Source organism: Cinclus cinclus, chromosome 2 (assembly GCF_963662255.1).
Source record: "Cinclus cinclus chromosome 2, bCinCin1.1, whole genome shotgun sequence".
In the NCBI taxonomy this organism is placed as follows: domain Eukaryota; kingdom Metazoa; phylum Chordata; class Aves; order Passeriformes; family Cinclidae; genus Cinclus; species Cinclus cinclus.
The window spans coordinates 5381235-5409225 of NC_085047.1; the positions used below are offsets into that span (position 1 = coordinate 5381235).

The following is a 27991-nucleotide window of genomic DNA, read 5'->3' on the forward strand; positions in this document are numbered from 1 at the left end:
CTCAACTGCTTCAGGAAAAAATTTCCTCAGAGAGAAAATTCCCCTGTTTATTTAGTAGTCAAAGCACTCCCCAGCACAAAAAATGAACAATACGAAATAACAGAACCTCTCACTGCTCCGAAGAGATGACAAATTCAGCAGAGTCCCTTCTGTGGGTTGCAGCCCGGCTCAGGCTGTTCTCAGTCCCTCCAGTGCTGGGAAACGCCACAGCCCAGGCCAGGCCTGGTGGGACACAGGTGTGAGCTCCTGGTGCTCCTCTGGGTTTTCAGTCCAGAGCAGGTTCAAATAATTCCAAGAAAAAAAAAAAATATCCAGGAAACTTCTTTGTGAGCTCTCTCCTGCTGCCCACTGCAGACAACACAGTCTGGGTGAAGGATGTAGGGGAGCAAAGGCAGTCTCTGATAACAAACTCTGTGCCTCTTCTCTCCCCCTTCACTCCTGGAACCAGCCTTACAGCTGCAGAACTCAATATCCAGCACAAAGAGAACATACAACTGGGGATACAAGCATCATAAAACCACCCCAGGACACACACTTGTGCTTTTATTCTGTATCGAAGACCCATCCCTGTGCTCTCCTCCAGCCCCACAGCAGCAGGAGCACAGGACAGCTCCTTGTTTGACATGGATGTGACAAGAACACGAGTCCAGGGCTCCAGCTGTGTGTCAGCACAGACATTTGCTGGGCGTGGGGAATGTGTTGGTCTCTGGTCTGTCTGTGCTGCTCTTGCACTGGAGTAGCTGGGGAGCTGTCAGAGGCAGAGGAGTGTGAGATCTTTTTGCATGCTGTTCATGCTGTTCAGTCACCTGCTTGCACTGGGACCAGTGCTTGGAAAGTGAAATGTTGCTTATCTTGTCCTCAGTCCCCAGAGCCTTCTTATTTTCTTCCACTGACTATCCCTGATATGCCACTGCTTTGATGTCACCTGCTCATGCATGGCTTGAGTTGTTTTGGCTGTGAGAGTGAAACATGCGAGGCCAGGTTTGGACTGACATTACTGTGTCCAGCTATAAACAAGTCTGGGTATGAGGAACCCTCAGATCCTTGGGCTGTGGCCAGGAGGAAGCAAACCAGAAGAGCGGCTTGCACTCCTTGCTCAAGAGGCTGTGGATGGTGGTAAGGAGAAATGAGGGGCAACATAATTGCCCCATTCAGGAACTGGCATGTGAAAACACAGTCCAGTGATGAAACTTTCTACCAGTAGCAAAGGTCATTGCTGTCATTAAGAAACTAAGGCTGGTGAGCTGTGTAAGCTGGGATCTCCAGGCAGCCAACTAGCTTGACCTCAGTAAGTGGGAAATGAGATCAAGTGCAAAATGAGTTTACCAAGGCTATCTCATGCCTGGCTATCTTAGCAGGTTTATTTTGATAAGATAATTGACTATGTAGACAATGGACTTCAGCAAGGCAGCACTTACAGTGCTACAGGCAAAGCCATTAAACTGGAGAACCGGGGGATTAATGCGAGCATTGTAAGGATTTACCTAAAGAAGGGATGTCAGGAGGTTGTGCCTCAAGGGAAGAAAGCTGGGTGGAAAGGGGTTATTGATGATGTTCCTCAAGGGGGTGATCTTGTTCACCCAGCAGGAAAACAAACTGTAATCAGATTTGGTCAGATTTGAAGGGCTAAGTCACTGCAAAGATTTCTCAGGCTACAGGAAGAGAAGAACTAATGGCACCGAGGACAAGAATAGGCAAAATAGGATAAAAAGCAGCAGTACAAAGTGCAAGCTTGCATTTGCAGACAGTAGCTAGATGCTTTGCTCCCAGCTTGTCCTCTGCCATTTGAAAAATACAGAATTAAGTGGAGTTTGACTGAGGATGAGTTCTCACCATAGCGTAGCCAAGAGAAAGAGGAAGGTGGGCACATCTGCTGAAGAAGCCAAACACAGCACCTATGCTGTGACATTGCTTTGTCTCTCCTGGCAGATTTGATGAGCACATTTAGATCTCAGGCCTCCCCTCAGTCTTTGCCCTAAGTGGAAAACAAGATACATTGATGGAGAAGCTGTATTGTTCAGACAGCCTCACCTGAGCCTCACAGATATTGGATGCGGCCTCTGAAGGAAGGCAGATCCAAGTCAAAGGCACCCATGCCCCAGCAGTCTGAGGGTTTCCATTTAAAAAATTGTGATACCCATTTAAAAGGGGAAACCCCACGGCTCACACTTACAGAAAATTACTCTCTTTGTGTTCAAATGGAAAAGAAATAAACCAAAGCTGGACACCACATTTAGATTTGAGGTTCTGAATGTTTTCAGGTTTGGTTCTTGTTTTGGGTTTTGGGAGCTTTTGCTTTTGTTTGCTTTCTCCCTAACTCCCCCTCCCGCCTTCAAATATCAACCTGGAAGATTTCTGGAGTTGAGTCCTTCTGAGCTTTGCTTCCTGAAAGCCCTGAATTTGCACTTCCCATGTTGCTGTCTGATCTGTGTGTACACTACAGTGAGCTGTGTCTGCTGATGCGTCAGCAAGGGCAGATACATAGCCATCCCTAAGAAAGCAGATCTGCCAAGAAATGTTATGTTTGGCAAGAAAACTGCTCCAGCATGAAGAGTGGCCAGTCCATGGGTTTTCAGCACAACCTCACTGCAGATGGAGGTTTTAGAGGTTTTCTATACTGATCCCTCTCCTGAGTACATGCAAAATGAAACCTGCTAAATATTTCCTAATGCACATACGGGCATCATTTTTGAAAGGGTTGGAAAAAGCAGACAATGCTCTTCTGACCATTAAATTTCTTCTTCCATGACAGAAACAACCCAGAGCCTAATAAGGATATTATAACCACAGCCTCACTTATTAGTGGTAGAAATACTTTTTTTCTTCTTTTTTTTTTTTTTTTTTTGGTGGATTTTTTAATAGATCTGTCTAAACCATATCTGATGTTAAAAAAAAAAAATCATCCCAGAAGGTTAAATTTTTAAAATGAAGCCTAACCACAGCCAAAGCAGAGAACAACCACACCCAGCAGAGCTGATTACAGGTAGTGCTTTCAGCTCTGCTTTTAACAGAGTATATAATTATGGTTTTTGGGCATGATTTCCATTGAAAACAGTATTGCATTTTATGTACAAATCTGTGTCAGAATGGCATTTGCACTTACATATATGGTGCTTGTCCATATGGGAAAATTGCAGGTAGGAAGCTGGGCTGCATGCTCATTGGTTCTAATTAATTCCTTGATTACATGCTCCTGTGGGCACCAGGGGGGATTTGCTTGCTTCACTCTTAAAGGCAGGAGAGGTTTGAACATAATGATTTCAGTGAAATTATATATAATGTTTGGACCTGATTCAATGCCCTTTTTTTTTTTCAACAGTCCCTTCTCTCTTTCTTAGTCCACCATGTCCTGCCACTGATGCTGGTTCCAGTAAATCAATGCATCTCACAAAGATGGCAAAAAAAAAAGCAAGTTTATTTGATTTTTTTTCTTTGCAGGGTTAGCATGTTGAACCAGATTCCAAGGGGGCACTGAGGGATAAATGTTCAGTGGTGAGATTTGTCCCTGTCTCTGATCAACCATATGGAAGTAATTCTTGAGATTTTTGTAAGCCTGCATCTTAGAAACTAAGCATCATGGGAATCAACCATGGATTGCTAAAATCAAAAACAAAGTTCTGACGAGCAAAACACACTTACAGTTTGTCAGTCCTTAATCATATTGACAGATTCCTCAAGCTGGCAGGACAACTGCCCAGCAGACCTCATGGAGAAGGCAGATCCAAAGTGCTGCCTCTCCAACATGGTACTTCACATCTTGGTTCATTCATTTTCCAGGTATGTTTTCATATCCACATGTCATCATCTTGGCACACAAGCCTAAATATTTACTTGCTTATGTTTGCACTGTGTCAGTTTCTCATCATCACTGTGGTTTCATGATAAAGACAGTGTGAATTTCTATGGATCTCTGCAAAACCTCTAGGACCAAGGTCCTCAGATTTTGCTTCTGTGTGATCTGCTCTAAAGCCAACTCAGAACATTACACTTTTTTCCCTAGTGAATGCAAGGGTAACACAGGGAAATACAGTCCTGGATAGGAAACAGCCTGAAAATCACCTTCCCCTTGATGCAGTCACTTGTGCCAAACAGCAAAACGCCTGATTAGGCAGGCTTTCCAGGGATCTGGCTGCCCTCAGCTGCACCCTGGTACTGCTGGCACCCGGAGCAGGGAGCGCAGGTGCCCTGCCTGCAGGGAGAGGCAGAGCTCCAGCAGCCCTCCGAAGTGGGGGAAACAGGGCAGGGAGTGTGCTCTGAATGTGCACCCTGTGCAATGTTTGCTCCTGGTTGCATTTTCTCTTTTTTTCTTTTTTCTTTTTTTTTTTTTTGTGTGTGTGTAATAGCTAAAAAAAAAAAAAAATAAAAAAGGTAATCAGAATAAGGCCATCTTAGCCACAGAGCTGCCATTCCTTGCCAGCCTAAACTGCTTGTGCAAACAGAATGATGAAGCCTTATGAACCAGCAAAACCTGCAATACACCCAGCACAAACAGTAATTTCAGTCACAGCACAGCCAGCCAAAGTTTGAGCTGCCCATGTGCTGAAATAGTTGGTGGGAATATTAAAACCAATAAAAAATCAGCCTGTGTCTTCTTCCCAGCCTGGTGCTGCCAAGGACTGTGACTCCCTGGCACAACCATTGCAGGCAGCCCATCCTGCTTTTGTGAGAGAAATCAGTGTGTTTGCAGCTCTGTCATCACTCATAGGGGTGGAAACCACAGGAGATTGCATCCTCCTTTATGAGCACCTCTGCTACAAGAGAAGAGCTTGCAGGAGCTGCCCTGGAGGAAAGGTGTGGGTGGAAAGGCTGTGAGTGTCAGACTGCATGCACAGACCTGTCACTCTTTCCTGCATGGACTGTGTGAGCACGCTGGTTTGCACTAATAGAGGTGCCTCACTAGAGCAAACGACAGCAGTCCCCTGGGTTTCTTACACTAGTTTGCTGTGAAATTGAGGAAGGTTAAGCCCAGGTTATTAAGGAATTTCGTCAAGAAGCCCCCGTGCTTTGTGCAGTAAAAATCAAATATCCACCCACGCAGTAATTGGGTCAAAGTTACACTTGTCAAGCGATGTTGGTGCATTTTGTATTTGCATTGCTGGGATTAATTTCCCATATTTTCTCCCTCTCTGTTTCTGAATTCAGAAGATTTTTCTAAAGATTTTTCTAAACTTTATTGGTCACTCCTGATTTACCATGGCATACCAGACATGCTACCTGTGCTTTCAAATGTACCATGTCACGAAAGCACATATGTCCATTTCCTTTCTTTCTTTTTTCTTTCTTCCCTTCCCTTCCCTTCCCTTCCCTTCCCTTCCCTTCCCTTCCCTTCCCTTCCCTTCCCTTCCCTTCCCTTCCCTTCCCTTCCCTTCCCTTCCCTTCCCTTCCCTTCCCTTCCCTTCCCTTCCCTTCCCTTCCCTTCCCTTCCCTTCCCTTCCCTTCCCTTCCCTTCCCTTCCCTTCCCTTTTTTATCTGTAAACAAGATGATACTTGTGCTCCAATCTGTGCCAAGACAAAGACTTTACTCCTTCAAATCTTGCCAGTTTTAGAGTCTGAAATCTGGGGTGAGCTGGGGGCGGGGAGGGGGGGGAAGTACAAGAAGTCTCTGGAGCTGTAGGAATTTTGTTATTGTTATTTTCTTTTGTAAGATGAAAGGGATTTTCTGTAACCCATAAACCACTGGATTTTCTTCTTACTTCACAAAGTTATTTTATTTTGTTACTGATACTGTGTAGGGCACAATCAGTCTTTGTGTGAAAGGTCTAACTTCTCAGGATGCTGGGACCACTTTGTAAGGCTGCTTTCTGCCTTTCTCTTACTGGAAAAGAAAAAATAGCTTTCATACAATTCCAATGAGAAACAGATGAGTATTGCCAGCTGAATTCAGTTCAGTACTCCACATACACTGTATTCCATGTGCTGGTATTGGAACTATCAAATGCTGACAGGACAAGAGGAAACGGCCTCAAGTGGTGCCAAAGGAGGTTCAGATTGAATATCAGGAAAAAATTCTTCACCAGAAGGGTTATCCAGCCCTCAGACAGGCTGCCCAGGTTATGAGTCTCCATCCCTGGAAGTATTTAAAAGACATGTAGACATGGTGGTTAAGGACATGGTTTAGTGGTGGCTAAATCCAGCAGTGCTGGGTTAACAGCTGGAGTAATTGATCTTAAAGGTCTTTTCCAACCTAATTCTATGATTTTATTAAAAAAAAATCCCTAAAAATGTTATTCTGCTTTGCAATGGGATAATTTCTCTAACAAAGATGCTTTTAGGGTACTTGCAGAATCATTTTTTGGTGACACAACTCTGGAAATATATCTTGGGTACTTCCCATTCAACCTGGACATTCTGGTATTAAAAGCATGCAGATGTGCTTTTAGTTCAATTAACACAGATTGGAATGGCTGTTCACCCTGAAAACAGTGAAAGGTGTCCCAGTCCTGTAGGAGGGAATGTGGTTGTGAATCCTCAGTGGAAAAGAGGTGCTGTGTTTTGGTTTAGTGTTTACCCAGTTCTGACCTTTCTGGTATTTCTCTGAGATGTCTATTGAGAGAGGAAGATTGGGGTGTTTGTGTGTGTTACAGAATAAAGACTTTACAATTTAAAATTATAAAGTTTTTGTAATATACTACTTGTCTCTATGGCCTTTACCTAGCAGCTAAATTCTTTTGGTGTTTCGTTACAAGTTGTTTCTAACAAGTTGTGTTCCTGGATGTTCTGTTACAAGTTGTTTCTCTGCTTTTACAAAATTGCCAAATAAGCTATGTATCCCCTCCACCTACATAAGCACCTTACATGTTTCTAAAATTCTGAAATATCGTGTGTGTATGCTTTTTCCATATCGTGTGTATGTTTTTGATAATCAATAAATCACAGTAATGATGTTGGACTGCACTGGAAGTGCATTTCTGCAGAGGTAGAAAAAGTTGGTGATGTCAGTGGGTCTGTTAGCAGCAATGTGTTTGAAAAGACTTCCCTTTGAGTGCAAAGGATTTCTACCACAAGTGCTGATTACTGAAATTAATTTCCCCTGCACAGCACATAGGCTGCAAAATTTCACTTGTCTTTTCTGCTTTTTCCCTAATGATTTTCTGTGAAAGCAATGGAAAAATGTAGATGTGTGATGCTCTCACATCTTCCTCTTTTCTGCAGTAAGTGTTTTTAGCAGAATTTAACCATCCTTTCTTATTAAAACTTAGCTTCTCTTCTGCAGTACTTCTATTTAAAGCTGTTTCTGGAACACATAGAGGTAAAATGCTGAAGGTTTAATCAAGTGCACAAGAAACCTTATTTCTATGGGGATTTTGCTGTGAATTGGTGAGCTAATATTATTCTCTGCAGGGCTCAAAAAACAATGTCTTCTGTACTGTGACTGCAGTATGTATGAATCCTTCGACTTCGTTAGCATCCTAAAGATGCATAACACCTCTTCCCTTGAACTGGTGGATCCCATTAATCAGTGATAAGATATGTACCTAGGCAAGCTTTAAGTGATGGAAAAATTTTGACTTCTACCTCTGATCAAAGCAGAACAAAGCACTTGGCTGCTTCTCTCTCTCTGTAACTGCAGTCTCCTTGCAGTCAGGGAGATCTCTGGAGGAGAAGGTACCAAGAACTGTAATGCCTAAGAAAAGAGGAGCCCTGAGTGAGAACAACATCCTTGAGTTCAGCTGTCTACCTAAAATTTAGGCAGCCTTAGCTGGTCCAGGTTGTTTTGTGTGTAGTAAGAAGTTGTGGAATTTCTTTACTGCAGCCTGGCAGCTGAGGAGCTCAGTTGCTTTCCCTAAGACTGCTCATCCAAAAGCAGGGTTAAATCCTGAGGAAGAAATGCTGATGCAAACTTATCAGGCTGGAGTTTCCTTCTAGTTGTAACATGCTAATGGCAGAATTAAGTATTTTTAAAAACTTGAATTTAAAATGAGTGTGAGGTGATGAACAGTACAGCTGTAAAAGGGTTTCCAGCAAGTCTGTAATGATAAGGATTCGTGATTAGACTATCAGGAGAAAGCTTATTCCATCTGACTCAGAGAGGCAGTCCCTGCTTGAGAGCTGGGCTGTGACTTAGGGAAGCTGTGTATGGTTGGCTGCATTAATGATACTTTCTTCTTCTCTGAGCACCATGGAAACACTTCTACGTAAACACATGGTGCTACTGTCATCTGCATTTGCAAACCATGCTGGTGGAAAATGCATGGACGGAGTACAAACGGACAGGATTTAGATCATAGCCCAAAACACAAAACACAGACACTCAAAACCCTGCAGTGGAGAAAGCGCCAGTCTGACTCAGTTACAGACTCCTCTCAGCCATTTGAGATACAATTATTTTCTCTGTGCAGAAATGTTATAACCTGTATTTGATTTCTCTACAGAATACCACAGTTTTAATTATGTCAAAATAAAATTCTGATTTGTAATTCAACCCAGTCCATCTAACCTATCTAATTCAAGAAGCCTGTACTGAAGAAAAACTGGAGCAATGTAGCAGCAAATCACTTCTGATAAAAAGGATGCATTTCATTTAAATCAAAATAATTTAAACCAGCAAACCAGAAATCTGCATTTAAATAAATTATTTTACTCTTGATTTGTATTTGAACTTTTTTTTTTCTCCTTGAAGTATACCAGGTTTTCATTGGTGTGCAGCCCTCTTGCTGTGATTACTGTAGCTAAATAAAACCCCTTACACTGTAACCCCTTACACTATACCAGGGCTTATTTTATTTTGCAGGAGGGTGTGCAGTATCTGTACAAATCTACATCACTTTGCATGCATTTACTCCCTCAGGCTTCTGTTTACCAAGTGGTTTGTTTTCTGCCCAGGGTTTGCTCTGGACTGGCTTTGTTTGGCCTCTTGGGTTGGTGATGGCTTTAAAGCAGGGATGGTCCTTGCCTCTCCCCTGCCGCTTCCAGAGCTGGGGCCTTGGGTGAGCAGTGGGTGCCTTCTGGGGAAGGCAGGATATGATGCTAGAGAGGCAAGTGCTCCCTCCACTTCCACAGGGCTGGTGGATGCTCTCTGGTGACACCACGACCATCCACATTTGGCCCTGCTGCCACATCCTGCTCCCTGTCGAGGTGCTCAGCCATGACATCCATCACATGCAGCCTAAGCAGTCCTTCTTAAATTTTCTTTGGAAAGTCCATTTCTTGATGGATTACATCCTGCTGATGTCGTGAGCCTGAAATGGTGGTGTGGGCATTTTAACTGCAAGCATAATTTTATACATATAATTTTATACAACTATTCCCAAAGCAGCATCAGGGTTTCTTTCGCTTAGTTGCATTTTAACTTCCAAAGCCCCCAGCACTGCCTGACACTTAAATTCACAGGCAGGGTCCTTCACCCTGACACCCTCCTGGCTGGAGGAACACCCAGAGCATCCCCGAGGGATGAAGGCAGCGCTGTGTCCATCAGGGTGGCTGATGGGGGCGGCAAATGCTGCATCCTGACACACGCCCTACGAGGAAGCCGTGGGCGGTGAGAGGTGACTTACGAGGCTGAGCAGTCTCCCGGCACGAAGACTTCCCCCTGCACCCTGCCAGGGAGTGTTTCAGCAGCCTGTGACAGCAGTCAGACACCCATGGCCTGGCACTGAGCCCCTGCCTCCTCCCTGCCTCAGGGGTGACCTCGGTGCTGCTGGACCAGGGACACGGCAGGTACCAGGGGAGGGAAGCGAGGCAGGCTGGGCTTCTGCTCGGGGTTTTTGGTGGTGGCAGCAGGCAGGAAGGAGAGGGACATAGTGGAGGGTGCTGTGACTCCTCAGGCTCCATTCTTCTAACCATGTTCCCCCCTCTTCCCAGCCTAGAAGCTACAGGAAGATGATGTGCCTGCCTGCCTCCCCAACAGCGCTGGCATTGAGGCTGGGGCTCGGGCTCTTCATACTGCTCTGCCTTGGGATAGGTAAGCAGGAGCCAGAATGGGAGTGGGAAGGGGCTGGGCACCAGCAGCAGCACCCTTTTGTGCTTGATGTGACGGCTGATGTGATGGTCAGGAGGAGATGGTGGACCTCAGGACACTCCTGGTGCCTTCTGCCAGGGCTGAGCTCAGGGTTTGGGGTGGCTGGTGCTTCACCGAGGATCTCTGAGCTCTCAGCTTCCCAGGCCCATGGCACCAGGCTGCTGGCTCCCAGAGAGGCATGGTGATGTCCCATCACAGCCAGGGTGACAGAAATGAGGGTGGTTTTGGCCAGCTGATGTCTGTGAGGACCACATGGCACAGCCCCTTGGGCTTCGACTCCAGTGGCGGGGTGGTTTCTGCAGATTTTTGGGTGGTTAAAAGTGGGTGCCTGGTGGAAAAGATAGGGGAAGGTGGCAGCTCGGAGTGCTCTGCACCTCCTAGGCAGCTCAGCGCAGAGCAGAGCGAGTTCTTTCCCCAGCAGCACAAATCTCTGTTGAAGTCCTGCCTGGGCTGTCCCCTGTCCTTTTCTGAGGACTTGCCACAAAGCTCACACAGATCTCTCCTTGCCTCAGCAGGCTTGGGATGAATCTTCTCAGATGTGTGAAATGTTAACCTGGAAACCACATAAAATTCACTTCTGAGCTCAAGTTCATTGTGGATGCAAAATAAGTTGTGCTTGTTGTCAATTTTAGTGTTTCATAGCAGCTAATGATACTCTAGAGCAAACCTGGACTGAAGCTTTCGTTAAAAATCAAGCGATGCAAAATTAGGAGCTTTTCATGCTGCTACTGTGAAACAGGGAGGTATTTGGTGCTGGTTTTCATTTTCCATTTCCGTCTCTGAATTTTAAGAAAAAACTTGGATAATTTAGCAGGGAATGAATTGCAGAGCTCACTGGTAAAGAAAGCAGCGGCCTCAAATTTGGGATCTCTGCTCTTCTGTCTTCCCCTCACTCCTTCCCCTACTTCTGTGCTTGCAAATTATTTGTCAAGCACAAATATATTTTGCTTGTATTTGCATCAGGCAAACAATCTATCATGAGCAGAACTATTTTTCTCTCAGTACTTTAAGAGCTTGTGGTATGTTAATAATGCAATTATGAGCATACAGCAATTCGCCAGTCATGTAATTTCTCTGAAAAGGATTCTGGTTGCTTGGCTAAAGGATGTATAGTTTGATGCATGCTAATATCCGCTACTAGAAATAGGAGTTTGATAATAGAAAAATAAGTGTTTGTCTAGTTGTACTTTTGGGGCACAATTTTCAGATGCTTCTCAAGCAGCAGGTCTTTGGGAGTCATGGTGCCTCAGGAGCAGGTGCTTGGCAGACTGATGAGAGCAGGACAGCTGATGCACTTATTTCTCTCTCTGTGTGCACCCACACACACTCTGAACCCTTTGTCTCCAAAGATCAGCATTCCTACACCAGTGCTCCTGGAAAATACGTGGTGCAATACCCACAAAGGACTGGGTTTTAAAAGCTATACTGGTGCTTGTGGGTGATGCCTTCTCCAGGTTGCCCACAGGGACCACAAGGAACGAGTTCTGACCTTGTTGTGGCAAAATAGTGGAGCCTTGGGTGTGTGTCATGACCCTGGCAGTGACTTCCCACACAATACTAAGTGAGTCACCACAGCCAGCATTTACAGGACTGACCCCACATGGGGCTGCTCTTGACCACATCAAGGCACAGTCAGGGCTGGCTCCCAGTGTCCTTGGTTTGGCCCAGTTGTCCTGAGGCTGGCACACCTCCCTGATGTAGCACTGCAAAAGGTCAGGTAGCATTCTAGGATGGAAATATAAGCGCCCTCTGTAAAGACAATGAGAGTGAAATAGTAACAGAGGGGATGCCAGGCTGAATTTTCACATTGGAGGCATTAATGAGGGGCTTAATTAAAAGGGATTTGAAGGTTGCTTTCCATAGGAAAGGTTGAAGGTTGATTTGAAGGTGGTCTTTCATAGGAAGTTAATGCATATGCAAGCTACGTAGATCCATTTCTTTTCCTTTGGATTGAATTTTGCTACTCTGACCTTTACCTGAGGTGCCCCACTGAAATGCCAGTGTCATTTAGAGATGCTTCTGGGACTTAATCTGCTGCTGGAGGCACTGATGTCCATGAACAACACCCCATTGTCTCAGCACAAAGTGGCAGAACAGCCTTGGTTGTAGCACAAACTCCTAAATCATGATCTGAATGCACTGCTGGTATCCCCATGGGCTTGGCTTTGTCCTGCCATTGCACCTTCACACCTACCTACAAACTGTAGGATGTTCTCAGTCCCAGTTTGCTATCCTAGAAAATATAGCTTGAAATCCCTCAGTATGGCCTTTCCCTGCCCTGTGTGCAAACAAAGAACAGGCACTGACTTCAGGGACCCAGCAAGCCCAGCTTTAAGTTCATGGAGTATTTTTAAACTTCCCTGGAGTCTTTGCTTCCAGACAGGGACCACTTAGCTCTTGGTTTCTTCCCGGGGGTGAAATTTTTTGAGAAGTTTTGAAGAAAATTCCCTACAGCTTTTCTAAGTTACTGGAGAGCTGGGAAGGGAGGGGGAATCTCCACTTTTGTGAGCAAGCACTGGCTCACAAGTATCTCATTCCGGGAATCCCCTTCCCTGTGTTACTCCCAGTGAAGAGCTCAGGGTGGAGCTGGGTTTCAGACAGGGAATAGTGAGGGCTGAGAAAGATTCCCTGTTTTGTGGCCACCCCTATATATTGAAGTGTCTATCAATGAGCTTTAGGTGCTTGGTGTCTAATTTCCGTGCCAGCTCTGGCATGGGTTGTGCTGGGGCAGATTTCACAGCAGAGATGGCAGAAATTTTTCTTTACGTACCAGATTTGCCCACTTGATCACTGGATGCAAATCTAGTTTCTGACTTATTCCTCTTCGTGCCTTGAGCTGTTGTTGTTATTTCTTTTTTCGGATGAGTTTCTCTGTACTGTTCCTGACATGTGGGAAAAAAAATGTATTTCTTAAACAACAGCAGTGGATCTAAGGAACTCCTTTTTTTGTCTGTCTGTCTGTCTATCCAGAGTCTATCTATCTAACCTGCTGTAAGAGCTTGTCTGGAGAAACAGAAACCCAGCTAAAGCCTACTGCTTTTTGCTTATAGAGACTGTTCTACTTCTTCTGATGTGTGCTTCTTAAATGAAAGGATTCTTTAGGAAAAAAAAAAACCCACAGAAAATTAAACTTAGACAAGTTACATTTTTACACTCAAAATATAGTTAAAAGCCTAAATGCCAAGTTTGTAAGGCTATGGGTCAAATGTTCCTTTCACCCACATAATTTCCTTTTTCCAGTTAGGTCGGAATGACCCCAGATAGCTCCCGTGACCTCATGTTGCTCTGACTGCAACAGCTTTTTTGCATTTTTTTGGATCACTGAGACATTTGTATCCTTTTTGCCATGTGCATGTTGAGCATTCCTGCATTTGAACGTGCAAAGTTTGGAGAGGCCCTGCACCCTGGAGAGGGATGGATGCAGACAGGAGTCACAGCTGAAGGGTACAAACAGGTCATTGCCATCAAAAAAATGCAATCCTGCTCCTCTCTGGCTATGTGATCTTCCTCTTCCTTGCACATGTTTGATCCTTCCATGATCTACTTCACCTTCCAGCTTAGCAGAAAGTTTCCTTTATTCTATTTTTTTTTTAAGACTGATATATTGAACCAGATTCTGAAGAGCCCTGCAAGGGGGAACATGTGGGATTGGAAGGGAAAAGGGAGCCAGATCCCCTCTGCTTGCATGGTGAAGGCATGAGATCACTGAGTTTTTTGTCTGGTTGTATCCCAAGGTCGTGCCAGGCTGGGAAAGAGTTTCCATATTCAGAGAAATTCTCATAGAATTATAGAGTTTGTGTTGGAAGGGGCCTTAAAGCTTAATTTGTTCTAACCTCCCAGCCATGGGCATTTCCACTAGACCAGGTGGCTCAGAGTCCAGCCCAAACTGGCCTTGAACACCTTCAGGGCTGGGGCATCCACAGCTTTCCTGGGCAACCTAAGCCAGGGCCTCAACCCCCTCACAATAAATAATTTCTTCCTAATATCTGCTCTAAACCTTCCCTCTCTCAGTTTGAGACCATTGTCCCTTGTCCTGTTGCTACATGCCCTTGTGAAAAGTCCCTCTCCTGCCTTCTTTAAGGCTACTTTTAGGCACTGGAATGTTGCTCTAAGGTGTCCCTGGAACCTTTTCTCCCCCAGGTTGAATGCTTCTCCTTCCTTTCAAACAGTTTCTCAGTATAAATGCTGTGCACCTGTGGATGAGGTACCTTCCACAGGGTGGCAAGGCAGGTGTGCTGGATGCAGTGAAGTCTATTCACTTAGTAGAAGGATGTCAGTTTTGTTTTTAAATATACTAACTTTCTGTTTAGTTGTAGCTGTTCTGTCCCCTTGGAGGGACATCACCATTGGAGTCTCGGGGGTTCATTTGAGAACTGATGTAAATCTTTCCCAACTCGGAAATGCCATAGGCTTTGCTTCTGCTTTTTCACTGTTATGCTTTTAAAATATCATTGGTCCCAGGGGACTCCCTGAGTGAAAAGAAAGTGCTGACTGATGGCTCACGGTGGCATTTCTACCTATCCTGCTCTCAAAGGACATCCACCTTTTGGTCAGCTCCAATTCCTACCATATCACATAAAAATGGCTAGAAAAGGCAATTGAAGAAGTCTCTCTGTACACCACAGCTGTCACCTTAGCAGGTACCCTCTGGTGTCCTTTCAAATGCACTGCAGACAAGGGTTTGATCCCTGTGCTGGGGAAGTGCTCCAGAGAGAACAGAGCTTGCTGTCTGACCTCGGTTCCTAAACGCTGAGAGAGCTCTTCCCTGCCTGCCCTGCCATCAATGCCTCCAGCAGCACCTGCCCAAGCCTCTCATCCCATTCCCTCTGCAGCTTCTGTGGCTTTCAGACCACTCTGGACTGCTCTGGTTTCCTGGGTGTCCTCCAGTTAATTACCTTTCTCCATGCCCTGCTCTTACCCGGGGCTGTGTAACCTCTCCTCCAGCTGCAGGGTGACTGTCAGGGCTCTCTGCAGAGCATCCTTTAGTCAGTGCCTGAGCACAGACCAGCTTTTCTAACAAGATAATGGCTGGCAGGCCTGCAGCATTGTTAGCTGCACTGGTGAGTGTTGCTATGGTTGTGGGCAAGTACTTCAGCAGCAAAAAAATCCCAAAGAATTAAAATTTGTGATTTTTCAACTTTGAAGCAGGCTTATGTGAGAGGTATCGTACTTGATTTTCCTAGTTGCTGGGTACTTTCACCTTCTATCAGTTTCAAGAGAGGGCTGGCTGCTTGGGGAGTATGTGAGACAGACAGAGATTTAGTAAGCACTGAAAAAAACTACAGCCTTAAGCAGTGGGGAGGACCTTAATTGCAGAAACTGCTGTGAGGACAGTAGCATGCATGGCACTGGCACTGGAGGAATTAGGAAAATTATCTAAGAACATCTTCAGCTGGGAGATAAATATAGAGGAAGTACAAAGTGATCCTGTCAGCAAGAGACAGAGTCTGCAGGGGAAAAAAAAATTAACAAATTTATTTTTGTCTTTGTGGCAAATCTCCCCCACCATCCCCTCTTACACAAATGCCACATCTAGTTTCTGCTCCCAAACGGGGAAATCGAAAGAGTGCTGAGCAAGATGCAGGAATCTGATCTCTGAAGGAACTAAAATATGTAATCTTCTGAGGACATCCAGATTTTAGGGGCCCTCCCTGCCCTTTTTTATTACTCTAACAGGGTCACATTCCACGGGCTGGGAATTGAGAAGGGGAGAAGGTTCAGAAAGGCTCTTCTTTTGCTCGTTTCTTCAAGTCAAAGATGTCCTTCAGTCCCCACGGCTGTGTGTCCCTGCTGGTTTGCAGGGGACAAAGTGAGCTCTCCATCCTCTCCTCCCTGAGCAGCACCCATGTTGTGCACTCTGCAGCAGAGGGAAATATCTGACATGTGATGTAATCCCCATCTCCAAGTATTTCTGGTTCCATATCCAGCTCCTTGCTTGGGTCTGACCTCCTGCCTGGTGCCAAGATGAGAAAATTGACGGTGATTTGTGCAAAGTCTCGATTTTACTCATGTGACAAGCACAGTAGACTGGACATACCCGGGCATTGGGCTTGTCCCAGGCTGACTCAGAAAGCAGGAGATTTTTATCTCCAAAAGTACAAGACCTGAGCTACAGCAAGAGGTGTCAGCTGGGTGCAGCTAGCCCCTCTGCCAAAGTATTTCAGATTCCCTGTTGTCTTCTCAGATGCAAATTGCAGATTGCCCTCTGGTTTTCACAGCCAGATCATGGCTTCAAGGATTCCTTCACTGAAGGTGAAGATGTGCAAACACACCCAAAAGAAAACAGCATTACAGTGGAATGAAGGCTGCTGATGGAGTGGGACACCAAAACATCCTGGGAGTGATACAATGATTGCCAAATCAACAAGTATAGAGCTGGGCAAACCAGGGTTACTCATTTGTTTAGGGGGAATGTGGCAGCATAAAGATGGGAAGCGCATAAAACCATGCATGGGGTACCCCGAGGTTACAGCACAGAAGCAAGTAAGGATGATGAACTCTTATAAAATCCTGTTCAGACCATTTCCCTACCTCAGACCTGCCATGCCATCATCATGCACTAGGATTAATCCTGTCACTTTGCTGCAGGCACACTTGAGCAGTGTGAGCAGGTACAGGGAACTGAGGGGAATCCCTGCCGTAGCTGGTTTTATTTGGGACGCCTTCTTTCCTGCTCCCCTCTCTAACCACGTTTGGGATGAGTAAGGGAACTCGACCTGAGCAAAGCATCTGGATTTGCAGCTGCTTGAGCAGCAGCAGGCCCGTGGTTTGTGATGAGAGGTTGGGCTTGGGGTTGTGCAAGGGGAAGGGGCCACTCCTCCTTTTCCAAAACCTCTCTTCCCGTGCCTGAACTTGCTGGAGTGGAGTCAGTGAAGAATGAGCCTCAGAGGCTTGTCAGACACTCACGCCTGGGTTAATCTGCAGTCACAAACTCCGTAAAGAGCACAGCCAGCATCTTAAAGCACCCACTTTTCTCTGTTTCACCCCATCTTTCTTAGTGCACAGGGTCTTTACAATGGAACACAGAGGAAGGCAGTGTTTTTATGCACTTCTGAACCCATGTCTCCACATAGAGGTTATCTGGACATCTAGCAGGGTCTTTCTGTCATCATTGTGTTCACAGGAGTCACCGATTTAAACACAAAGCATTTCACACACTCCCATGTAGCACAGGACATTTGCTGATTTTTGGCTCCATGGAAAGTCTGGGGAGAATCTCATTCCTCATTGGTAAAATCACCTGGGACAAAGATAGGATCAAGGGGGAGTGTCTAGTCTTTTAAAGATTCAGCTTATCAAAATGTCTTGATTTCTTCACTCATTGTCCGTTTTGCTTGGAAATCCCTGTAAAATACTGCATTGCCCTCAAAAGGATAAATCATGCAAGTTTGGGATGAATGTGCTATTCACAGAAAATGAGGGGCCTGAGCTGCAGAACTACCTGCAGAGTGGGAATCCCAGGTGCATGGTCCTGGGCAAAGTCAGTAATGCCATTAATTTAGGAGTAGAGATATCAGCTGCTGTTGCAAAAATAAATAGGGAACCAGAAGGAAAAAAAAGCAAAAGAAGGCTCAGAAGAGCAGAGAAATGGGGGATGCAGGAGAAAGAGAATTACTTTGGAACTTCTGTTCACCAGGACTTATCTGGAGATTTCCAACAGTTTGAGGCTGCTTCTCCAGAGCATTGCTGGGTCTTTAGCTGCCTTTTGCTGTCAAATGTCTCTGCAAGACTTCTGTGCCAGAGGAAATCTTCTCTCACGTGCTGTCTGGCTGTATGTGTGGTCAGGATAATAAAGCTCTCTGTGGCTGGGGAATTTCTGAGTTAAGGCTTGGGCAAAGAGTGCAGGAAATAGGGATACGAGCTCGACAGCTCTCCTGACTCTCAGAGCAAGCAAGAAGGAGCAATTTTCTCTATGCTCCTTTCTGTTCCAGTTAGCCCTGCTGTATGGGGCATCTGCAGCACAGGCATAGTTTGAATGAAGTTTGAATTCATAGTTTGAATGAAGCAAGTTTTTCTGCTCAGAGAAGAGAAAGTCAGCCCTTCCATCAGTTCAGCATTGCCACGTGCCATGGACTTCCAGTGATACATGAGCACAGCAAGAGTGGGTGGGCTTCAGAGGGATGGGAAGAGAAAGGATCCTTTTCTATAAAAGCCATTAAAAAAATTATTTCCACGGTGAATACCTTCCCCACAGCTTGGCTGCAGAGAGCATTCAGCACAGAAATGGCACAGAGCTGGATTTTCATTTTTGCTTTGCAGTTCACCTCTAAAGTGAAAGGGGACTTTTGTAGGGCTTAATGACTCTTCATGGACTTTGGTTCCTTCAGGCTTGCAGAATTCAGGTTGCGGTTTCAAGGGTGTAGAGCCTTTTAAGGGTAGACATGACATCAGCAGGAGTTTCCAGCCCTTGCACATGGACTCCCGAGAAGGTTTTTGTTCTCCTTTTGGTTGCAAAGGAGACTCTGAGGGGCAAGGTAGGGAGAACCTCATGCAACTCATGATGTGATGTCATCCTGACATTTACTGTACACCTACTCTTCCCCTATTGCTGCAAAAGAACATAGAAAATGGTCTTTATCAATCCCAAATTTGACTGGATATTTGACTGGCTGCTCTTTCGAGCCTCTCCAAAAATAATAAGGGCTGCACTGTGAGAACAGCGAAGATGTGGTCAAAGATAAAAACACACGTACACACAAATACATACACAAGTGCAGGAGAAGGAACTTCAAGAATCACAGCCTGAAGTGGGATGCTTTTAAGGTGAACAGGAGGAAATGCTTTCCCACACAGCATGTAATCAAACTGCACAAGTCATTGCCAGAGGATGTTGTGAATGCCAAAAATATATGTACATTCCTGAAAGGGCATTCCTGAAAGGGCAAGAACTCTTCCTGCAGGGTAGGTCTAGCAGTAAGAATTTAAATGCTGATGTCAAGAAATCCTGAATATCAGGCTGCAAAGGTTGGCAAGACAAGGCAGTTTTTCTCCAGTGTGGAAGAAGCAGTTTTTCTCTCCTTTTGCTACCAGTTGATGGCTGACAGAGGTCAGTGTGCTGAGCAGTACCTGGTCTGCCCCAGCTTGGTTGCTCAGGATCTGCAATGCATTACAAGGGGAAGTACAGGAAGGAGGGGAGAAATATTGAAACTTTCCCTTTGGAAGACCAGTGGAGTGGCTGAGTGGAGGGAAACCAGTTAAATAATAAATTGCTAATTTAATTACATATTATATTTTCTTTAAAGGACCTCCACAGTATTTTTGGTGTCTTTCCTACAGATTTAATGCCAAGTATGCAAGTGGGACAGGGGTGGGTGTGCAGCAGGGGAGGAGTGAAACTTATTTCACAGAATCATTTAGGTTGGAAAAGACCTTAAAGATCTTTGAGCCCAGCCTTTAATTCAGCCCGGCCATGTCCACCAACACCATGTCCCTAAGTGCCAGATCTACCTGTCCCATCCCAGCCACAGGTCACAGCCTGAGTGCTGCGCTCTGCCTCTGGACAGTGTGGCTGCAGTTAGGCTGGGACTATCAGGAGTGAGCCAGCATCAGCTACACTTTGCTGGGGAGGTGGCTTTGTGCCTGGCTCAGCTCACCCTTCAGGCAGAGGCTTTGCACATGGGCTCTCCCCTCCACTGATGGGTGATCCCCATCAGTGACACACTGCCTGTCAGGACTTTACTGCTTCCTCTCTCAGGTGTGTTTACTGAAACGTTGGAATAGGAATAGCAGTTCTTTACTAGGAAAAAAAAATTAAAATAAAATAAATTGGTTAATTAAATAATAAACTAACTAAATAAATAAATACTGTAAAAAATACAGTAATAAAAAAAAAAAAACAAAAAAACAAAAAACACTGACAGAGTGAGAATCCAACCTAATCCAACCCTGTCAGTCAGTCAGGGTGTTGGTAACAGTCCCATTAAATGGTGGCTGCATCCTCCTGCAGTGACAGATGTGGTTCTGTTGGAGCAGTGATCCTGTAGAAGGTGCAGTCTTCCTCCAAAGGTCCAGTGATGACATAGAAGGGTCTGGTTTTCCTCTGGAATCCAGTGGAAAAAGGCTGCCCTGATGTTCCAAATCTCAGGTTTTATCCAGGTAGGAAATGCTTGGCTCCTCCCCCTGGGTGGAGCATCTCCCCATGGGATGATGGAATTTCATCAGTCATGCAGTGGGACTCAAGGGCCCATTGACAGAAGACACCTCCCTGGAGGAAGGACGGGTCCTGCAAAAGATAAAGAGCACTGCCCCACCTGGTTTAACAGATGGAGATAGAATGCATACTGCTGGTTACATCCTGCTTTGCAAGTCAAGATAAATGTGTTCTACAGGGAAAGAAGAGAGAATCTGAATCTTTTCTGTCCTGAAGACAGCTATTTCCTTGTTTTTCTGCTCTCGACCAATGGAATGTAACAAATTGACATCCTCCACCCACCACTGGAGATGAGTGCTAAGGCAGTGAGGCTGAGGCAAGCAAGAGAGAGAGCAACCTGATCTTCTGGACAGGTGTACATCATCCCCAGGCTTGCCCTGACACAGGTGAAAGCCCAGCCACCTGACCTGTGGTGCAGCACAGGGTTGTGTGTCCATGCTGGGGCACCTCTCAGCAGCAGCAGGAATTCCTTGCTTGGCTGCTCCCTTGGATGTCAGCCCCTGTGAGCCTTTACCCACTGGAAAGAGGAAGGAGTGGGAAAGCAAGGCAGATCATGGCAGCGGGGTGCTTAGCAGGGCAATTACTGCTCACAGGGTGAAAGTTGTACCTAATTTCACCCTGCAAGGGTCTCAACTTATACAGCACATAGCTGTACTCCAGGAATGGCACCAATACAGTCACTGGTGGGAGTCGGGGAACATCTGTGCTGGTTCCAAGTCATCCCATGAGCTTTCACAAAGATAAATTTGTTCAAGCTAGACTAGGCAAAATTGTTTGCTTGCTAATGGTGGAAGGCTGATGACAGTGTGGCTGCAACCTTTGTGTAGCATTGTAGGGTTGATTTTAGTTTCTGGGATCTTGAAAGTTTTGGGTTGTTTTTTTCTTTTACAAAAAAATAGCTGCCAGAAATCCCCCAGCCCCCCTGTACCAATAGTCCACTGTGGCTCTTTTAGGCATGCAGAGAACCCAGCGGAGAGTGACACAGATTTTCCAAACACCAGGCTCTGAAAAGGGAGAGCAGAGGAGACAGCAGTTTTTGCATGTGTTTCTATCCCTGTTTTTAAAGGGACCAGCAAAATTTCTGTTCAGACAAGCCACTCTCCCACCTTTGCCTTCAGCAATCCATGCAGCAATCCTCGTGTGCCCGCTGGGTCATGATCCTGAGTAGGAGTGGAGCATGATGTGCAAGGCAATGCCCAAGGATGGCTCCCCTAAGAGCAGAGCTGAAGCTGTAGGACAGCTCAGTGGGTGATGAGGGATGTGAGCAGTCGGAGCTAAAAGGGGTGAGCTTTAGGCAACAGGTCCTGGCACAAGGCTGTACTACTGACTCACTGACTTTTGCTTGCCCCTCACCTGCAGGCCAAGCGCTGGAGAAGAAAGTAGTCCAAAGCAAAGTGGGGGAAAAGGCCAGCCTGCCTTGTTGTCATGAAATTCCCAGCTCAGAAAGCCTACACAAGTACCGGGTCTACTGGCAGAAGAACATTACGGACGTGGTGCTGGCCTACTCAGAGGGGAATATGATCTCCAAGCACGAGAGGTACCAGAACCGGACAGAGATGGACCCCTGGAACCTCACCCTGTGGATCTCCCCCATGGAAATCCTGGACAATGGCTCTTACCAGTGTATAGTTCAGCGTAATTCCATTGTTGTGTGTGACGAGTCTGTCATCCTCTTTGTGACAGGTAGGTGGATTGCCTCCTGATACCTGAGGCTCTCCAGTGCCAGCCTCTGGGGGTGAAGGATGCTCTTCCAAGTTTATTCATACTGTAGCAGATAGACTTCCATCAGGAAGCCTGAAAGAAGGCATGTGAACTGCTTCCATTCCAGCAGCCTCCGCCTCCCTTCTTACTTTTCTAAAGCTGCCTCAGATACAGAAATTTTTTCCCCACCAATTTAACCTCCTCCCCTTAATGCCTTCCTCTTGTGAAAGGATCCCTCCAAGTACCATTGAGGCAGTCCCTGCTGTCTTTGGGGCAAAGCAAGACCCTTAGTGCCCTTAGTGCCTGGCAAGCATTCAAGGTGAAAGAAATAGAGTGGCCATGGCAGCATCCCAGCCCTGCATCCAAACCCCTGTGGAGCTGGCAGCACTGCAGCTCCGCAGCCTAAGGCTGAATTTATCATGAAGCTCTGAGGCTTTTTACAATAAAGAAACCGAGTTCCTTTGTTCAAAATGAATTTGAATCTTCTCTTAGAGGCCACAAGAAGTTCCACTGACATTTTCCATTTCCACTGGTGTTTGTGTGGCAGTTGATCTCAACCAAAGACAGATACACCAGTGACATATATAAATATATACGTGCATTTGAATATCTTTAACAGCAGAGAGTTACATGAATCTTCCAGACAAGTCAGTGAAGGAGCATTCCTCATCTGGAAGGAGATTTGGCAACAAAAAAAGACAAGCTCCTGAGGTTTGACCATTTTCTGCTGGTCAGAGGGCAGAGAGGGCAAGGAGACAAATTTAGTGCTCTTTCTGGGAACTGCTCTGAAAAAAGGGAAGTGTACTGCCACCACCTTTTTTTAACCATGAGGGTTGAGGAGTTAACTGCATAAAACACATAAAACTACGGATCTTTTTTCCTGTCCACAAGTACTACGGTTTCTTTCCGGCCAGAAATCCCCTTGCTGTCTTAACAGGCCAGCTGTAATAATTATGGTAGACTTCTGCTCCCTTTGGTGAAGTGGGATCAAGTTATTGTGGGGATCAGGAAAAGGAACTGCTGGGATCAGGCTGGGATGTCTGAAGGGATTTTCCAGGCTGGATGGCAGCGCTGTATTGCTCAGCAGACAGTGGGCCTGGAAGGAAAACTGTTCCTCCTTGCTTGCCACTGCTCAGCCACACCATGTTAAGCAATTTTCTTCCACTAGTGACTGGTTGCTTGGTATCCCAGACCATGGGCAGAAAACACTTCCCATGGTGACTGCCCCCGTGGGGGAGTCTTTGGTTTTGAGCAAAGTTTTGGGGGGTGCAAGCCTCACTGTGGTCTGACAGAATGGTAACCAAACCTCTCTTGCTTCAGCTGACTTCAGCAAGCCTAACATAACAGCAGAGGTGTCCTCTGATTCCTGCGAGTCAACTGAGATGGTGATAACATGTTCATCTCACGGAGGGTTCCCCAAGCCCAAAATCTCTGGAGCCCTCAACAACATGTCCGTGGAGTGGAATGCCAGCTGGGTGTCCGAGTCCAGCCTCAGCCCATACAATGTCACTGGAAAACTGGTGCTCAATGTCACCAAAGATGTCAACATCACTTGCTCCATTGAATACAGTGGCTTTGCCAAGTCCACCAGTTTGCTTATTGGTATGTCCTTTTTTTTTTGTAACAAAACCATTTTGTTGAATCTGCTGATTTGCCTCTCTGAGAATGCAATAGATTTTGTTCAAATGTTCATGCAAGGATCACCCAATGATCCCACCTGTGAACTACACACCAAAATATTTTAAAGGCTGGAAGATCGCTGGGGTGGGAAGGGAGAGTTACAACAGTGACTGACAAGCAGAGGCAGCTCTGCCTTCCTGCTGCTCTACTGCAGCTGAACTGGATCCTGTTGTGATCTGGTAATGTCACACTTGGTGGCTCCCACAGGCTGGGGCTGCCACCATCCTGTGCCACTCTGTACCAGCATGGTCTTTCTGCCAGCTGTGTGACACATACCTGGGGTCTGAACAGGGGGACCAGAGAAATGTGTGTGCTTTAAAAGCCGCAGGCTGCACTTCAAAAGAATTTCCTCATCTAACAATCATGTTTGTCCCTGCTTCAGTGACAGAAATTTCAGCCGGGGTATAGACAAAATTCTGCTTATAAATGTAACATAGGGTTAACTCATACAAAAAGAATTCCATCACTGAGCATGGCTTAGAAGTGATGGCATAATAGATAAGTCTGTGCTTTGAAAAGCTTGAAGCACAAGTGGAAACAGCATGAGGGAAGAGCAGCACACTACATTGCAGATGTTTTGCAGTAGAAGAGGATTTGCAAGAAAATTCATAAAACCAAAAGGTAGTTTTTTTTAATGCTGTTACCAAAAAAGTATTCTGAAATGTCTCTGGGTCTGATGTTTTCACTGTAGAGATAAGGGCACCTTCAAGGGAAGATAGAGAAGCTGTATTTTTCCTATGGAATTGTACCTTATTCATCAAGGTAGATTATTCATCTATCTTACTAAAATCAAAGGGGCTTGTGGGGAGAGGTGCCATTCAGTTTCAGAATAAATGCCAGGAACTAGTGCTTTATGAATACTGGCTATTGCTGGATGTAGAGCATAAAGTCCCTAATGAAGGGAGAATAAGGTTATGAATAGCTCACTACCTAGAAAAAGAGAGCAACAACAACAACAACAACAACAAAAAAGCAGTAATCAGAGGAGGGTGCAGTCAACAGTGACACAGCCACAGCCATAAAAAAACCTTCACTTTTTGACTTTTAGGATGTGGAACCACTTCCACTTTGGTGTGGTGTGACTGGTCCTCCAAACAAACCTTTCCTGATCATTGAGTTACAGACAGAACAGAGCCCTGGTAAATGTAGAAAGCAACCCCTACAGAGTGAAGGGAGGACTGAACAGCAGATCAAGCTAATTGATGCCTTGGAAGTAGAATGATGCTTCCCTGTGCCAGATGCAGATGGTGGAAGAACTGAAGGTCTGTGCACGTAGATGTGTGCACATAGACCTGCAGCAAGTCCTGTCCTGTACAAGAATGCTCCAGTACCTACTCTAAAATCCCAGTGGTAGAATGGGATTCTCCACCATCTCCAGTGGTGAAAAAGGCTCCAGACCCACTGAAACTGAACTCTGCCACAACACTGTTCCTGCCATGCAGGAAAAAAAAAAAAAAAATCTATGAAAATCTGTTAAAGGCATCATTCTCCTTCACCAGTGAATCCAAAAGGAAAACAATGAGGCATAAGTCTGATGAAGACAGTAAGGAAAACTGCAGAGTACCTTTGAGAACAGAAATTTTCTAGCTGTGGACTCAGACTTTTCCAGCAAGCCTAGCTCATTTCCCTGAAACAGCCTACATGTTTTAAAGTATTTCCTGTCTCAGTTCTTTTCTGGACAAAGACCCAGCTTTTAACATTCTGTGCATTCTGTTTCAAGAATTTCAGCCCATAGCAAATGTGGGTGAATGGAAGAAATTTAGGTGCCAGCTTTGTTTACTTATTTATTGAGTAAGTCCATTTTCAGGCTGAAGAGCTGAGTTAGAATTTGGCCATAACCCCTGAAATTCACATACTTTCTCTTACAGGAAAATGCCAATATCCTGTTGGGCCCTTTATTTATGTTTTCTTTCTCCTGTCCCAGAAAAAACCAATGACTGCGTTGCTCCTCCCGTGCCTCCACCTTATAATGTCATTACTGCTTCAGTTATCATCATCATCACCTTCATTCTGGCTACCACCCTGGCAGCAAGATACCTCCCAAGGCATGGTAAGTGCAGCTTCTTTTTCAGTAAGGTGTCTCTTAGTGCTGATGAAGTTTCTGTGTAGGACACACAATTACAGAAACTTTGCTGTCACACCAGGTATTTCTGTATCTTCTCGTTTTTTTCTCATTTCCTTAATTTTTTTCCTTCAGTATACACTGTCACAAAAAGTCTAGCTCATGAATTTCCTACATTTTGTGTGCAGGCAACACTTGAGTTCAGGCTTGAGAGTAAAGAGGTGACAGGGAGTTTTGAGAGCAGATCAAAATATTTCCAAAATCGGGGATAATGAAGAGGTTCACAAAGGTTCATTTTTATGTATTAAGATGCTCATCCACGCCCTGCGAGCAGGTTTGCAGAGCAGTCCTGGAGAATGACAGCAGGCCTTCAAATACATGAGGATAAATAACACCCAGCTGAGTTCTGTCAGGTCACTGGGGAAGCCACATCTGGGAACAAGAATTCCACACTGAGAGCTCTATGCTCAGGCCCTTTCCAGCATCTGGCCATGGTATTCCCTATTGGAAAAGGTCATTTTCTGAGCAGCAAGGAAAATTGCTCAATCAGTCCACTTACAGGCACCTGCAAGTTTGCCGTGCTTGTGTCTTCTGATACCTCTACTTCAATTGCAGATAAGTTCACTCCCGAGTCAGACGTGTGGAGGTCTCATTACTATTTTCCTTTTCCCCTCCTCATCAACTACATCCCTTCAAAAACCAACGTGACCATTGAGTCAAGCTGGGCTAATTTCCTTTTAGTGTTTTATCACAAAGAAAGGAAGTTTCTGGAAGGCTGTGACTCTGGGTCACACCTGTGCACCTCCTCATTTTCCACCCCTGTGCCCTTATGACACCAGTGCCACTTCTTCTCCCCTGCTGTTGCCTGGGGCTGTATCAACAGGAAAGCAACAAGCAGACTGAAACCAAGAAAATCGCAGTTGATCACAGCCTGTGCTGCTAGCTGCATGCATAATGAACTTATAATTATAGGAGAAAATAAACTGGAATCAGAAGACTTAGCTCTCAACAAATATAGGCTGGAAATTAAAAGCTTCCTTACCATTAAATTAGCAAGATCCTGGAGCACTCTGAGATAGCCCTTTATATAGGAACAGAATTGCTTTTAAAGCAGATGTAAAAAGCATACCCTTGTGGTAGAATGCAATTACCTGCAAACAGCATGGCACATGGCTGCATTAACTGGAATTTCCCTTTCAGTCCCACTTCCATAATATGCACAGGGAATAGATTTGCTGAGTCAGGTGGTGCTGTTTGGTTCAGCCACTTTCCAGACCAGGCATGGAAGAAGCTGTAAAAGAATCTGTAAAAGAAACTGTAAGAAGCATAAGAAACTGAAGCCAGAGTTTCCATCCAGCTTTCCTGTCTGTGCAGCTGTCCCATTTCAGTGCTGCTGTGCATGGCCACCTGCCTGGGAAGGGAAATACCTGCCCTAAGAGTACTTCCTGTGGGTGCTGCTGCAGGTCACCTTTCAAGAGCTCTCCTGGGAGCTCAGAATAGTACCCTGAGAGTACCTCTGTTGTTCTGGGCTATGGAAAGCTGAGTCAGGAGTTAGAGACTGGTTTCCACTGAGCTCGAAAAGCCATGCTTCAAAGAGCTGAAGTATGGGAGGGAAGAATACAAAGGCAGAGCAAAACCAAACAGAAGTAGGAGTTCTCAGATGCGTGATTGTTGTCGTGGCCAAAACAATCAGGTGCTTTGTTGAAGTTCACAGCCGCCTGCTCTGAGGAGTTCACAGCCTATTTTGCAGCAATTTAAGAATGAAAACAAAAAGCCAAGATTAGAGGTCACCTAAAGAATAGTTTAGGATTCACGTTGCGTAATTTGTGCAAGCACAATTGCACGAGATTCGATTTGAATTACTAAAATTCAGTCATAGATGGTGAGATATTAAGGGGATGTGCTTAATCTGAGATCCTCTTAAAGCGCTGAAAGAGTTTGTTTCTTTTCACGTCGGCATTCTTTCACTCGATAGGTAAACTGCAATTAGTGACATGTAACTTTCATCCTTATTTCCCTTCTGACCTTATCTCAGCATGTATCAACCTGTTTTCGTGCCAGGCTGAGGTTCTAGCCCTGTGCTAACGAGAGCAGTTTTATCCATGACACGATATAGGTAATATTTATTTGTAAAAGAGCTTTTTATCAGATCAGACGATGATCATATTCATATACTAACAAGGGGTCTTCTTTTTCAGGCTGTTCTCACTGTTGTAAGCGCCAGGATTCAATGGAAGAGGCTGTGAAAGAATATACAAAGGCATCCATGAGTTCTAAAGTGACAGCTGAAACATCATCTGTATGACCAGATTGCACTTGCAGGTAGTTTTCTTCACTCTTCTCTTGGTAAAACAGTTTCTCAAATCCTATCACGTGCTTGCGCAGTGTTAGCCCAAAACACCACGTGTCATCCAGCCGTCAGGATCTGCAGTGACATCCC

General features: G+C 45.3%; 1 protein-coding gene across 1 annotated transcript; it reads left to right on the forward strand.

Moving 5' to 3' along the window:
* Positions 1-1025: 1025 nt before the first annotated feature.
* LOC134054775 (uncharacterized) lies at positions 1026-27856 on the forward strand. Its single transcript, XM_062510726.1, is given in 12 exon segments — positions 1026-1116; positions 1205-1239; positions 1359-1472; positions 3686-3745; positions 9001-9173; positions 9507-9596; positions 9598-9657; positions 9807-9901; positions 21468-21791; positions 23130-23411; positions 25414-25539; positions 27750-27856. Coding segments are annotated over 12 exon segments (1557 nt in total).
* Positions 27857-27991: the final 135 nt, after the last annotated feature.